This window comes from Acanthopagrus latus, chromosome 5, assembly GCF_904848185.1.
Source record: "Acanthopagrus latus isolate v.2019 chromosome 5, fAcaLat1.1, whole genome shotgun sequence".
In the NCBI taxonomy this organism is placed as follows: domain Eukaryota; kingdom Metazoa; phylum Chordata; class Actinopteri; order Spariformes; family Sparidae; genus Acanthopagrus; species Acanthopagrus latus.
Genome location: NC_051043.1, coordinates 11,530,691 through 11,545,468, shown reverse-complemented (window position 1 = coordinate 11,545,468; position 14,778 = coordinate 11,530,691). Strand labels below are relative to the sequence as shown.

General features: G+C 42.4%; 1 protein-coding gene across 5 annotated transcripts; it reads right to left on the bottom strand.

Annotated features, from left to right (window-relative positions):
* Positions 1-2,360: 2,360 nt before the first annotated feature.
* On the bottom strand, positions 2,361-14,486 carry lrp13 (low-density lipoprotein receptor related-protein 13). Of its 5 annotated transcripts, XM_037097427.1 has the most exons (22): positions 14,326-14,398; positions 14,038-14,196; positions 12,721-12,767; positions 12,552-12,639; positions 12,183-12,392; positions 10,657-10,872; positions 10,340-10,569; positions 9,851-9,980; positions 8,925-9,112; positions 8,584-8,764; positions 7,525-7,737; positions 7,245-7,428; positions 6,957-7,158; positions 6,529-6,693; positions 5,978-6,178; positions 4,938-5,487; positions 4,683-4,817; positions 3,887-3,994; positions 3,285-3,518; positions 2,808-3,180; positions 2,514-2,622; positions 2,361-2,434 (listed from the first exon to the last, which is right to left on the bottom strand). In XM_037097427.1, the coding sequence occupies exons 1-22, from the start codon at positions 14,381-14,383 to the stop codon at positions 2,411-2,413; spliced, it is 4,005 nt and encodes a 1,334-aa protein (XP_036953322.1). In that variant the 5' UTR covers positions 14,384-14,398; the 3' UTR covers positions 2,361-2,410. The 5 variants fall into 5 exon arrangements, with proteins under 5 accessions (XP_036953322.1, XP_036953323.1, XP_036953324.1 ...); XM_037097428.1 differs by lacking the exon at positions 12,721-12,767 and having other exon boundaries at positions 14,038-14,184; positions 14,326-14,486; XM_037097429.1 differs by lacking the exon at positions 12,721-12,767 and having other exon boundaries at positions 14,326-14,483.
* Between the last annotated feature and the right edge of the window lie 292 nt (positions 14,487-14,778).

Below are 14,778 nucleotides of genomic sequence, written 5' to 3'. Positions count from 1 at the left end.
AATATTTAGCTTTAGTATGAAAATTTGCACCCTAAAAGTATTTTAAAAGTACTGAAGCTGTTTCATATTAGGGATCAGAGCATACCTGGCTTTTGACCTACCTTGATATGTTGAGTATCCTCTTATCCCTGGACACCAAAGAGAAGCAGCAGCCAAATTCTGAGAAGTGTCAACACGGACACAAACGATACAACACAATGCTCATTTCCTCTCAGTCACCTTCTTATATAGATGTTGACATGGTTGGGTACAATGAACCCATAATTCATCATCGGGTTTCTTGTCCTTTAGCATTATTCACTTCAGCCTTAACAATTCAAAGTAAATCATTAAACAACCCAGACACTGTGAAATTAGATAGTGCTATAAATTCTTAGAAGATAATAAGTACAACAGAAGTGCCTATTCATAAGCACAGTAAACATGTGTTTTGTGGTTTGGGTGTAAACAATGGGAAGAATCTACTTTAGACTTTAAATACATGTCATTAGATTTCCTGGTACTGTCTCATTGCGTATAGTCACTACACTGACTGCACCAAAAGCCATGTTATTTGGGGAAAAGATTTCATTATGCCACAGTTTCCATTAATTCCAGAGCAAAAAGCTAAATCTGACACCTGTCCACAGAAACAGAAAAATGTTGACTTCACTGACATCTCTACATTTATCCTCATAGTTCACAATGTCAGGAACAAGCAATGATGAGGATGTTTCTAGCAGTCAGGTATAAGCTCAGTTGGATTATAAGTCCTATTGGTAAGAAAAAAAATCCTTTTTGAGTGTCACTTGTTAAAAATCAACATTTTTGGCCATCCCAAGGCATCAATTTTTAACATGTTGGGAGAGAGACTCAGATTATTTCTTACAAATAGAAGCTTTAAATCACAGTGATGTCTGCTTGAGACATGTACTTATGGTGCATTCCAGTGTAAGCTGGAAGTCGGTATTTCCGCTGTCATCTGCGTTTATGTTGGCGAACCCGCACTACATTGCCCAAGTTACTGTCATGGATGGCCATTCTAATGCACGCTTTTTGTTTCCTTGTTGTAGGTCACTTTTCCAAGTTCCGAGGGCATGGAAATGTACTATTAGAATAGGAAATGTGTAAACCGTCTCGCACTAAAAGCTGCAGCAGCATTAACAGGAGGCTGAGGGAGATGTCCATCAAGCACCATCTGCTAACACCCACACTGCTGTAATGAATGACAGTCATTAACACCACCCGGTTTACATGGCTGTACAGGCCTTTAAGTTCCAATTATGTTTAGCAGACGCTTTTGTCCAAAGTGACTTACAGTAATTCATACACTGATGGCAGTGGAATCTGCCATGCAAGGCGCTGACCAGCACATCAGGAGCAGTTTCAGGGTTCAGTATCTCACGCAAGTACACTTGCGTGAATCAAACCAGCAACCTTCCAATAACAAGACTCTGGCTCTATCCCTGAGCCACAGTCACCATATACAAATACAAAAATGTTTTTATGCTGTTGGATTGTTTCATCTGTAATAATGATCAGGTATTGTACATGAAAAAAGTGGAGTATTTCTCTCCAAACTCTAGTAGAGCAATACTTTTCAATCCTGTTCCTGGGTGAGGAACCTAAAAAATTAAAATAGGGGGTGGGAGGGTCGTCGCATCACCAAATCTTCCTTTGGGGCCAGACCAATGTAGGCCCAAGCAGAATTTGATTCGGCTGATTAATGAGACATCATGCAGTGTCGATGCGTACAAATTGTCTGTGCACACAAGGTGTCTAGTTTATTTGCCTGACTCAAATGCTGGCAGACACAGCAGTTGTAGGCAGGTATACTGATTATGAAATTAGAATCATCTTGTTTTGAATTATTAATTCATGTCGCTTGTATAATGTAATATGTATAAAAAAAAAAAAATTCATTTTTCCCCGATTGGGCAAGCAGCCGCTTAGTTCACTTATGCCTTGGGCTGACCCTATCTAGACAATGGTGACAGCTGTATTGAAGTCAGGGGGAGATGCATAGAGAATCACACTTTAAAACATCTCTGCCAGTGTGTTTTGGATCAAAAACCTCTATGCAGCTGCAGCTCCCCCCGATCCCTCAGATCAGAGAACAAAACAAAAACTGTGGCATTTTCTTCATTTGAGGTCTCTCCTCCCAGGAGAGTGAGGTTTCTCTTGCCTCCTTCATTGTCAAACACTTGTCCTTTGTAATCCTCAATGTTGTACCTCCTACCAGTGTACGAAATTACTCTTTTGATCAATGTTCAAGCCGGTTCCGTAAATGAGGCCACTAACCCCAACAATCCACATCATAAAGTCAACAATGGTGGTCTCACTGACAGTAAACAGTGCTGAAATAACTTCACAGGAAACAGTGAAAATGCAAACTGTTTATTTAAAAACGTTGCTGGCCCATGAATCAGCCTCAGGCCTCAGAAGACACCGCTTCCTGCGAAAGAAAAACAAAACCGTGATCCCACAAGCATCGTCAGATAATTTGGGATCCTGCTAGGAGTTGTGTGGCCTACCTCTGGTTTGTCTGCGTCTGCTGGAGAAGTTTGTGTACTTGGGGTGGTCTCAGCTTTGTTCTCCAGGTCAGTCATACTTGTTTCCTTCGCTGATGCTGGGCTAGATCTTCTGCAGGGAGGAAATAGGAAAATGCAGTCCCGTCTAGTAAACTGCTGAAACATTTAACAGTGCAACACACTCCCTGCCAGGACTCTCAATCCAAGGGATATCTTGTAAGGAAATTTCGAAGTACACACCAACTCCATTTAATGTTGTGATAGGAAGATTTCTTCTTAATAGGTTATCAGACAAACCTCGTGTTGGCACTCTTCCTCCTCTTCACCATCACTGCCATCACAGCAATAACCACCACTCCTGCACAGAGCCCTGCTGCACCGTACACAATGGGACCCTGCATGGTCTTTAGGATATGGTCCTGACAGGAATCACCAATGTAGCCCAGTGAACACACACATGCAATCTGTCCACTGGTCTCCACACAGTGTCCATTGCCACTGCAGCGTCTTTGGCTGCACTCTTGGGCATCCAGGTTCATGAGGAGACTGTTTATGTTCAGGGTGGTGTTCGGGCCAGTGACTGGAGATAAAAGGGAGGGTGGAGGAGAGGAGCTGCGGGGCTGGGTGGGAGCAAGGACCTTGGCTCCAGACCACTGCTTCAGACTAACACCTAAGGAAGATGATTTTCTTCAGGTCATTTTAGGTCAAGATGTCGTCAGTGGTCATGACATTTTTCAGTTCTTATGGCTTTTTAAAAGAGGTATAAAGACTCACAGTTCTCATCCGAGTGGTCTAAGCAGTCAACATGCCCATTACAGAACTTCTCAGCAGGTTGGCATGAGAGTTGATCCAGACAGGGTCTGTTTCCACCTGGGCAGCGCTGCTCTGGGCTGCAGTGCGTGGCATTCACATTGATGTAGTCATAGGCACACTTGCACATCCGACCTCCCGGTGTGGCGAGGCACAAGTGCTGGCAGCCGCCATTGTATTCTGAGCATTGGTTTGAACCTGAGACACATGGACGGATAGGCCGTCAGTCAGCAGCATGCCAACATTTGACAGACTAAGGGCTTAATTTGTGGAACAGGATCTGGTACACCCAAGATTGGATCTATCATAGCGAACACATTTTGTGTAATATGTTATGTTGTCTATCTGGTATTATTTCCCATTTATTTTCCTCAAAAGTCACTTGTTTGCCCTTTTTGCAAGCATTAAATCAGAAATAAATAAATAAATAAATAAATAAATAAATAAATGCACCCCTCTCTCCTGATCTTGAGTGACTGTAGTGAATGCTCGGATTTTCGGGACCTTTTGATCTACAAGTTAAACATTTAAGTACCATCAGAACTGCTGGTGCTTCTCTTACGTACCGGTTTGACTGGACTTGCTGAACACCTTTAAGCTGACCACCTGTGTGCCGACCTCAAACCACAACTTGTTCTGCTGGTCCTCATCTTTGAACCAGAGCCTGGTCTTGTCTGAAGGAGAGGGTCAACACAAAGCATTAGAAATCCAAGGAAACAGTTGATATTACATCTGACAACACTACCACACTGGGCAATTGTACTTGTACAAGATTTGAAACTGTCATGCAAGCATCTTGTCTTGTATAAAGTGAGCTGCAGTTGTAAAGAACAAAATATGCAACACAGAAACAATCCAATTTCGTGTTCATTATGTTGTTGATCAGCTCTAAATCCTGGTTGTTGGTACAAAACGTGGCCTTAAGTGTCATTTCATTTAGGACACTAGTGTAGCACCTGAGAAGAAAAACAAACTTGAGGCACTCATGCGTGAAGCAGGAACAGAAATACCTGAGTTAGATTAAAAAGCCTTCAATGAAAAAAAATTAAAAATTAAAAAAAGGCTTTTTAAAGAACAAACATTGTCTGGTTTCAACAGTGGAGGTCCTCGTCAGAAAATGGTGGACATTTTATAAACTTGGCAATGGGTGTCACCCAATGGTAACAGTGAATGCAGGTGGTGATGTCAATGAATCCCATGTTGGAGATGACACGCCCCCAAGTGTTCAAAAATATCCTGCTCGGACTATAATCCAAACCATTTTGCCCTCCACGCTGCACTTCATTGGGTCCTCAGCATTACACCCACAGAGTGAAGAGGATCAATGAACCATGGAAGAATAACAGAGGTATAGTTATTTACACAATAAGCCATTACCACTGACGGTCATCCAGAGCAGTGTGTCATCACTCAGAGCCACGGCAGCCAGGCCATCACCAGCCTTCAACTCTCTGTAACCAGATCCATCAAGCTGTACAGAGCCAATGGTCCCCAAACCTGACAAAGAATCCAAGCAGTTACTGCTTTTCTCAGCATCATTTTTTACTATCAATGCATGAAAACACATCTTCAACCAATATAACATACTGTAACGAACACTTAAAAAAAAAATCTTACCAGTGTCAGCCCAGTAAATTGTATCCCCATTACTGGAGAAGGTCACAGATGCAGGCTGGACAGCATCTTTCCACACCACTCTCCGCCCAGCACCGTCCATGTGAGCACATTCCACAGTAGCCATGGTACCCAGCCCCTGCGGGCCCAGGTTGGTGAAGCAAACTCTTCCACTGGAAGGATGGAGGGCGATGGACTCCACCCTACCGATGCCTTCCTTTATAAGAACAGCTGTGTGTGCGGCTGTGATGGAGGTGACCTGCAGGCGGAGCTGCTTGTTGCTGCTCCAGTAGATGTTAAGAGTCACCCAGTCCAGGGCCATGGCGGTGATGGTGTCACCCAAGAGTTTTAGAAGGTGGCCCTGAGGGAACAAATCTGAGTCCCTGAGCCTGAAGGAGCTGAGTGAAGTCGTGCCGTCATCCGTCAAATACAGGGTGTGGTCACGTAGGCTGTAGTCCATGTTGGCCGCCTCATTGATGCTGGGCACCTGCAGGGCCAGGTGTTCAGGCCAGCCCTTCAGCTCTGCTGCTGTGTGTCGGGACTGCAAGTAGATCTACAGAAAACAATGATTTGTTGTGTCTGTTCTAGATCCTCATCCTTACACTGGACATGGGTGGTGCTTGACTAGGAAGTTGGCGGGAATAACCAGAATTTGTTAATTTATGCCTAAAATTGATATAGGTTGATCAGAAGTTGCTTACATCTTAAAACCTAGAACTGAAACCTTATAGAGCTGCTCATCTATGTCATTAACTCACAGAAGTGACCAACTGTCCTTTCACACAATTACAGTTGTCAATGACCTGATTTACTGAGATGTGAGATGTATTTACTGAGACTGTTAACATGTGCCGAGTGTTTACAGAGCATCACAAAACTAGTTTGTTTTTTACTTTAATTGCAACAAACTGAGTCTATAAAAAGGTGCTCACATGTGATTATAATTCGGTAGAGAGCTCCAATACCATACATAAAAATATTTTTGCACATATTCCACCTTTAAAACCCACTTAGACCTCATGTATCTATGCATTGAGGCAAACCTGTGTGACTGTGGAGGGAGACAGCATCAGCAGGAATGCTGAATTGACCAAGCTGGAGCAGGTCAGGCCGTCCTCAGCCAATAAAAGGCCAGACGGACACTTGCACACGGCCTTTGGTCCCGGGGCCAACACACACATGTGGGAACACTTCATCTTCTCACAGGGGCTGTCAATGGCCATCTGGAGCAATGGATGGATTATCTGCAAACCAGGAGGGAACAGGATTTTTTATTTATTCATTTTTTTAAATATAAATCATGCTTACAGTCCTAAATATAAATGGGGCTAGACGTAATCGTTCAAACATCAGTCCTGCACTTTTTCCATCAGCGGCCTCAACATTTTTATCATTTCCCAAACTGTGCCAAAATAGGTCAATATCTCATAAGTGGAAAGCTTCAAACATACAATGTCATAGCTGTGCGTGGGCAGTGTAGCCAGCAGCTGTGAGCACTACACACAGTTTCTAAAGTTGGATAAGTTCAACAATACCATCCTCATCTGCACCTGTGCAAAAAAACACCCACAGCACTCAACCTTTTTTTACACACCTTCACACCAAAAGGTTGCCTCGGCCTTTTAAGGAGAATTTGATGGTTTTTGCCAGAGAATTTATGAGCAGCCAGCACCACTCGCTTCTTAGCATCAGACCAGTAGAGCATGTCATTGAACACTGCCAGGGAGAACGGGTTGGTGGTCTCCTTCATCTGCAGAATCTAAAAAAGGGACATCTCAACACAGTACTTTTATTATTTAGAAATATGGCTGATTAGTTTGTTAGGCCACAGATTGTCTTGTTTTTACATTAATATATGAAGTTTCATCCACTAGTGCTTGAGTCATTATGGAAAGATACCTCTTGTGATACACTTGTGGGATACTTTGCGATAAGGAGGTCGGGTATCCTTTTGCTGGTAGATTATTTGAGTTGTAGTATTTAATTCTTAAAAACCCATCACATCTGTCCCAAATGTTTTACCCGAATGTCCTCTCCATCCAGTGTTGCAGAGCCAATGGATTTCAGCCTCTCATCTGTCCAGTAGACTCTGTCAGAGATGGCGTCCACAGCCACACCACCCGGCCAGCCCAAACTGGAGTTCACCACAGCCTTCCTCTCCGACCCGTCCATCCCAGCACGCTCGATCTTCACTACGTTACCAATCTCTGTCCAGAACATCAGCCTGGGAGGACAATTAAAGAACATTATTCTTGAAGTTCCTAGAAACACTGTTTGATAGTTTGGAGTGTGCAATAAAGTCATGCTGACCCTTTCTGTGGCAGCAGTGCCAGAGAGCGAGGTTGATCCAGGTCTTCATCCAGGATGACGCTGTGGTCCAGGGACTTCATAGTGGTTGTCACCAGTCTGACGGCAACAATCTGACTGTTCACACCATCAATCCAGTACAGGTTCCTCCCGAGCCAATCCACGGCTACAGAATCAGCCCGGACACCTGTGGAAACAGATGGCGTCACACGTCTTCATGATCAATAGTCATACATTCAGATAAATGGCTGTCGCCTACAATACTCATTTGTGCAGTACAAACCTTTAATCAGTGTTCCTGTGGTCTTCTGGTCCAGCGAGGACCACCTGATGCTCTCAGTGTCCAGGCTGACCCAGAAGACCCTCTGCTCCCTCCAGTCGTAGTCCAGGGACAGAATGGCCTTCTTGGCAGAGGAGGACAGCACATCGAGGCTGCCACTGCGCAGGCCAAGCAAGAAGAGGTCTGTTTGGACCGATGACATCAGGAAGGGTTCACCTGAGGAGAAGGGTTCACCAGAGTGGAGAATCATTGTTGCAAGTTAAAACTGATTACATAGATTGGTCAAATAAAGGGAATTTATTTACTGAAGCGCGCCAACAATTATAGATTTATAACCACATTTTGTTTCCATGGGGATATCAGTGGTTTTTAATCCAAATATTTGCCAAAAGATGAGAGATACCACAATGATAAATTATAACGTTCTGGCCAGAAGCCAGCTGTCTTAGTTTAGCATAAAGACATGAAATGAGAGGAAATTGCAGCCCTGGCTCACTCCCAAAGCTATAAATGAGTCAAGTCACTGCAAATAATCAGTTTTAAAAGGCTCAAATTTGGCATTACAGCATCAGCATCTTTTTGGGGGGGGTCCAGAAATAACAATATTTTGATATGACGGTGGAGGTGGACAAGGAGGACACAGGATGGTCGCAACTTGTCAGTGACAATGATAGTCATCTCCTTAAGCATCTTTGTTGTCCATTTTACTTCAAAACAGGACTGTAACTTAGAAAATGCTGTGCTGAAGACAAACTAGGTACCAAGACCATAAACTGTTGATTGAGGTAGCCAAGTGAGAAATAGGGTCATTTTCTCATAAGCTTACATAAAAACCCAGTGGATTTGCCCCCTGCTGGCCAATTATAAAGTATGCAAATTTAAAAAGGCACTTCTGCATGGACTTCACCTCCACATCTGGAGGTGAAGTCCATCATTAACTGACTGACATGAGTGTGGTATTGATCCTTTAGGCCAATTGTATGAAAAGTGCTGTTTTATACTCCAGGTAGATAAGATCCTATCCTATGCCATATGCAACTCAGAGGGGAACATTGACCTTACCGGTGATTTTGCAGTGGTGTCCACCTGCCTCCTTTATGTAGCCTGGCTGACAGTCACACTGGAATGAGCCTGGAGTGTTGATGCACACCTGACTGCACACACCTGAGCGCTCACACTCATCAATGTCAGCACAGGTCAGCCCGTCCTCCATGAGCCTGAACCCTGCCATGCAGCGACAACGCTACACACAAAGAGCCAAGTGTTAGAGGAGCTGCAACATTTAAATGACACTCTTTACATTGTGCTGCTGCAGTCAGTTTAGTTTCACTTTGTGTTTTCAGTGATTTGCAGGACACACTTAATTTCTAAAACTTCAAGTTTCAAGTCAACAGGATCCTCACCGTTCCCTGTGGTGTGCTGTAGCAGTCCTGAGCGCAGCGGCTGTCTACATCTGCACATTTCATCTGGCAGCTGCCTCCCTCATCCGAGCCGTCTGCACAGTTGGTAATGCCATTGCACACCAGGACTGGCTCCAGACACTCCTGGCTGCCACATTGGAACTGGTGCGGGAGGCATGGCATCATACCACCTGGGACCCACAAAGTGTCACCATGAGGTTGACTTTCAGGACATGCTAATGTAGCGAAGGATAAAACTGGAATAGCTCAATTTGTGTGAGTATAATGTGCCTATTATCAGAGGTAGACAGATCAGCAGTACTGATATTCAGCATTGTCCAATTACTGGCATCTGATTTTTCCTTTCAGACTGCAGATAACAAACCAATTTTAAAATGTGCTGCTTTGGCTTTGATGCAACATCCTTTTTAAAAATGTCCTGCCTACATTATATTATGGGTACATTTACACATGTCACATTTAATAGTCTGTAAACACAGAAAATCGAAATACTCAGGTACCTCAAAAATTCAACTTACTTGAACGGTACTTGAGTAAATTGTACTTTATTTCATCACTGGGTGTTTGATTTTACTGCAAATTAATATGGTTCCTAAATATCAGTTTTCAATCCCCCTGATTTCTAATATTTTCTGTATTGGAACCAGCTCTGAAAAAGCCCTATTCCTCAACTCCTGTCTGTAAAAACCACCTTTTACCAATATCATGCATTTTTTGGCATTTTGACTTGTAGTACACAGACACTGAAACAGCTGGATTATCAATGCCATAATCGCAATTAAAAGTCCAGCGTAGTTTAATTTCTTTCACAATCGATTAAAAAAAAAAAAAAAAAAAAACCACAACAACAACAAAAAAATAAATAAACACACAACAACTCCACCCATTTCTGCATTGCAACTACTCACATTCAGTCTCATCACTGCCGTCACCACAGTCCTTCATGCCATCACACCGCCAGCCGGTGGGGATACACTTTGTCTTGGATTTACACGACCACTGGAACTCGCCACAGGTCACTGGAGCAACGGGACAATCCTACAGGGGAACCAATGGATTATTATTGCTGGACGTGTTAAGTCAAATTTTTGGGTGAATGTTTATACCATCAGAGAACCTGAGTTCAAACCACTAGATCATCAATTATCTGGCAAACTAAAAATTTACCCTGACCTTTGACCTTCATATGGAAGAGAAAAATACTTCAAGATGAATGTATACTACAGTCATATTGTCCTAGCTTAATATTTTCAGGGTTTGTTCACTGTAACTGACATTTGGGATGCATTTGTCTTGCTCCTGAAGATAATCTCTTACTACAGAGAAGAATTACAAAAAAGGAAAAAAAAAAAAAAAAAAAAGTCTACTTATGTCTGAAAATTTGTGTTGACTTTCACCTTCTCATCTGTGCCATCTTTGCAGTCTTGATCTCCATCACAGATCCACTCCTGCACCAGACACTCCTTACTCTGGGGGCAGCGGTGCTTGGTGGTGCAGGCCACTGCGATTGTGCAGCCCTCCTCATCTGAGCGATCCCTGCAGTCTGGGTGACCGTCACAACGCATCTTGGCCGACACACACTGACCACTGGTGCAGCTAAAATCAGTGGCACTGCATTCTTCATCCGCTGCAGAGAGAGGGTGCAAAGATCACAGATCTGTCTTATACAGGAACAGTTGACTGACAAAGAGAATAGTGAGTAGTGACAGCGTACCACAGTTTGCCTCGTCAGTGCCATCCCAGCAGTCCCTCTCCCCATCACAGACGAAGCTGTTAGGAATGCAGCGGCTGTTGTCATCACACTGATGAGCGCAGCCCTCAATCTGCTTTGCACATCCCAGTTCATCAGAGCGGTCCTGACACTGATGCATCCCGTCACACACCTGGCTCTGCTCTATGCACTTCTTTCCATGGGCACACTGGAACTGGTCTGCAGGGGGCAAACAGCACGATCAGTGGCAGGACTGGTGTCACAACCGGGCTTTAGATTGCACAGTTTGATTTAGCTGCCATCCAATAATGCTGTGATCATGCTCTAAATATCTGAGTCCTCCTTTTGTACCTACATAATGTTGTTTGTATTCACCAGCCATGAATGGCTATTGGATACTGTATATTAGTAATACATTGTTACTCCACGTCCATGTCTTTGACTACATTCCAGTTCATTATACATTCACAAATAGTCTTCTCTAACAAATTGCACTCTGTCTCTGCACCAAAGTTAGTCATAGCATTACATTTTATGTAAATACTAAACCACAGTAAAGAATATTTGGTACTGGTAATGTTTTACTTTTATATATGATTTATCACTGCCGCATTAATGCATATGTTGTATTTTGCTGCTGTAAACATTCAAGAGATAATTTCATCCAAATATTTAAATTCAGTCATCTGCCTATCGCCATGCAGATGGAAAGTCAGGTGTGAAGTCAAGTGTCATAGACCACAAAAGATTTCTGGAGCTTCACAGGAAAACAGCGTTGCAGCTTTCTCCTACACAACTTAAGTAGCTCGTTTCCAAATTTTATTTATAAATAAAAGCTCCATACACTTTGTCTGACATAATCAAATTATGCGAGAGCCCCCCTGACATCTTAAGTGAATTTGAAAAGACATTTTTACACCCTAAACATGTGGTCAAGCTCATCCTCTCATTTCAAACAGCGTGCACTTTAGCTTAACAGCTACAGATGAAGATTTTGGCTTTAAAGCATGTAAATTGCCATCCTCCATCTAAATTTAGTTGTATTGGAGAAGTCTGTTGTCTTGGACAAAAAACAAACGAAGAAGAAGAAAAAAAAAAAAAAACCTACACCTGACCTTCCCTCCCTGAAAACGTATCATATCTTCAGCTTTGTGACAATGCATTTTCCAGCTGATCCAACAGGGTTTAAAATCATTTAAGGAAATTTTCATTCACAACACATCTAAAAAGATACGTTTTCCACTAGACAGATGTGAAAATCTTAATTTTAACCAAGTTGTACCCTAAAGTTAGAGGCAAATGTGGTCGAGTAAAAAGTACAGTATTCAACTCTGAGAAATAGTTCAGTAGAAGTATAATGTTGCATAAAATGAAAATACTCAACTGCCTTAAATTTGCATACATTCATACACTTCCTGAAGCAATGTTTAATTTACATAGAAGACGAGCATTTTGATTCTAAAGCATTACAAAAAGATTAATGTTACCCACTAGAGGGCAGCACCTCCACACACACACCCCCACACTACCTGTTTCACATTCTAATGAGCACTCCTTCTCATCTGATCCATCCCTGCAGTCTGCTTCTCCATCACAGACGTGTTTGTAGAGGACACACTCTGAGTCGTCCTTGCAGGCCTTAAAGCCCAAAGGACACTTGATGGGTGTCGATGAGCCAACAGGTGCAGAGGTGACACTGGTCCTGTCTTCCGTTTCATGTCCATCTTCCTCTTGGTCCTCTGGTGAAGACGCCAAAAATAAATAAATAAATAAATAAATAAATAAATAAATAAATAAATAACAACAACATTATGACTCAAGACTATATGTTAGGCAAGTGTGAAGTCATGTGATCATCTCCCATAAGAGATCTTTATTCTCAAATGATGTCAACCTACCACAGTTGGCCTCGTCGGTGCCATCCAGACAGTCCCACTCTTCATCACAGAGGAGCTTCGCAGGCAGGCAGCGACTCTTGTTGTCACACTGGTGGACACAGCCCTCGGTTTGTTTCGTACACTGCAGTTCATCAGAGCGGTCCTGACACTGAGGTATATCATCACACACCTGCTCTTTGTCTATACACATCTTTCCATGGGCACACTGGAACTGACCTGTTTGGGTGCAGATATTAGCAGTAAGAGCAAGTTATGGTTTTGACATAAATGAAAATTACTGCAGCCCATTTGGCTTAAGTCATCATTCTGATGTATGAATGAAAGCCAAGAACAACACTGCAACATTGGCAAAGTGACATGATTGATTATACACCCAGTTGCCAGATTAGATACATCTGAAAAGGAGGAGAACTGGTGTTTTGAGAAAGATTGATTTTTTTTTATACCTTAACTAAACAAACTTTCCATGACTTAATAAACAGACTGACTTAAAAATAAAAAATTCATTCCGGTTTAATTTGTTTATATGTGGCAGACCCTGCCACCTTTATTGCTTCAGTTAGTGTTCTGGGGACCAGAACAGTTTGTTTATTCAGTAATAGGGAAAAAAAAATATTTCAGAGTTTGTATACATGTATATAAATATCAAAGTTCTGAGCCTGAATTTCTTCTGCAAAATAAAATGTCATGTGACGTAGATATCTTGGGTTTTAGTGCGTTTCACCACGCATCTCCCAAATACTAATACAAACCAGCACCACAGTCTGGTCCCAAAGATTCAGTGACATGACGACCCTTCCTCTCGTTTTGTTTCTTTGGCTGGACCAGGAACAAACACAACTGGATGCTAGTTTTACATCAGGGATACATTGCCGAGGTGGTTTATTGGCTCTGACTGTGGGGATGACAGCATACTGGGACGGTACAGTGTTTATTTGGACCAAACCAGGGTTGGTAATTTTTGGAACAGTGGAAAGACAAAACCGTTTGAATCTAGAAAACAGCAAGAACACTGAAGCCAGAACGGTGGCAGGGTCCACCAGATGTAAACAGAAAGGTAGTTTAAGGTCAGTTTGTTTATTCAGTCATGAAAACAAAGTTTGTTTAGGCATTGACTTTGAATTTCAGCAGATGTAAGAAATTGTGCTCATTGCATTTGATGTTGAGTGTTACCAAGTCTGGGGAGAAATGTGATGTTTTAATATTTATGTTCTACATCTCTATAATTTTATTTAAGTCATTCACTCCATTTAATGACAGTGCTACTTGACTTAATCCACTGTGTGTCATTAGCCGTCAAGGTTGAAATTACTTGCCTTTTCATAAAGGATCATTGAGTTTCTTGAATGTAGAAAACACAAGAATACACATTTGAATCTGGCCACACACCATCAGACCAAATACTGTAGGTCAAAACAAACCTCAGAAAGCAATGGCAAGTTAGTTTTACCCTCATCAAGGATTATCTGTGGACACAGACCAGTACCTTTATTGCACACTGAGTCACAGTCCTCTTCATCTGAACCGTCCTGGCAGTCACGCTCTCCATCACACACATGGCTATAGAGGATACACTCGGAGCCATCCTTGCACTGTTGAAAACCCAGGCCACACTTCACAGGACTGCTTCCAGCTGAAACAAGTACTTGGATCAGGTTAGCAGAAAAGGGACAGCACGTTAGCTGATATTCCATCCTTCATTCTGTGAATAAACTATGATGCAGAAAGTCTAATCAGGACATTTTTGGAGCTGGTTCTGGTACAATAAGCTCACCTTGCAAGGACCCTGAAAACTGCAATAAGGCTGCACAAAGGAACAAACATCCACCCATTGCCACAGGCAAAATAAAACATACCAAATGCTGCCAAGTGCTAAAGTGTAGCATTTTATAAAGGCACCAGGTGAGACCAATACAACCTAATTGAACACCTGAGTAAGGGGTGGAGCTACTGCTTCTTGCCACATGTGGGCCATGCTATCCTGAGCAGTTGTGGTTTATCATTATTTCTCTGTGCTTATTATGTCTTTCAGAAACAGGAGTAAAACATTTACACTTATCCTGGTACTCCCTCAGATATCATGGTGTACAAACATGGAATACTAAAAGACATGTTGTTAAGAGCTTTTTTTTCTGTTTGTTTTTTTGTTTGTTTGTTTGTTTTTTTGTATATTTAGCACTTGTTCTACTGTTTATTGTGTTTTTGCGTTTGTAATGGGGTACACACT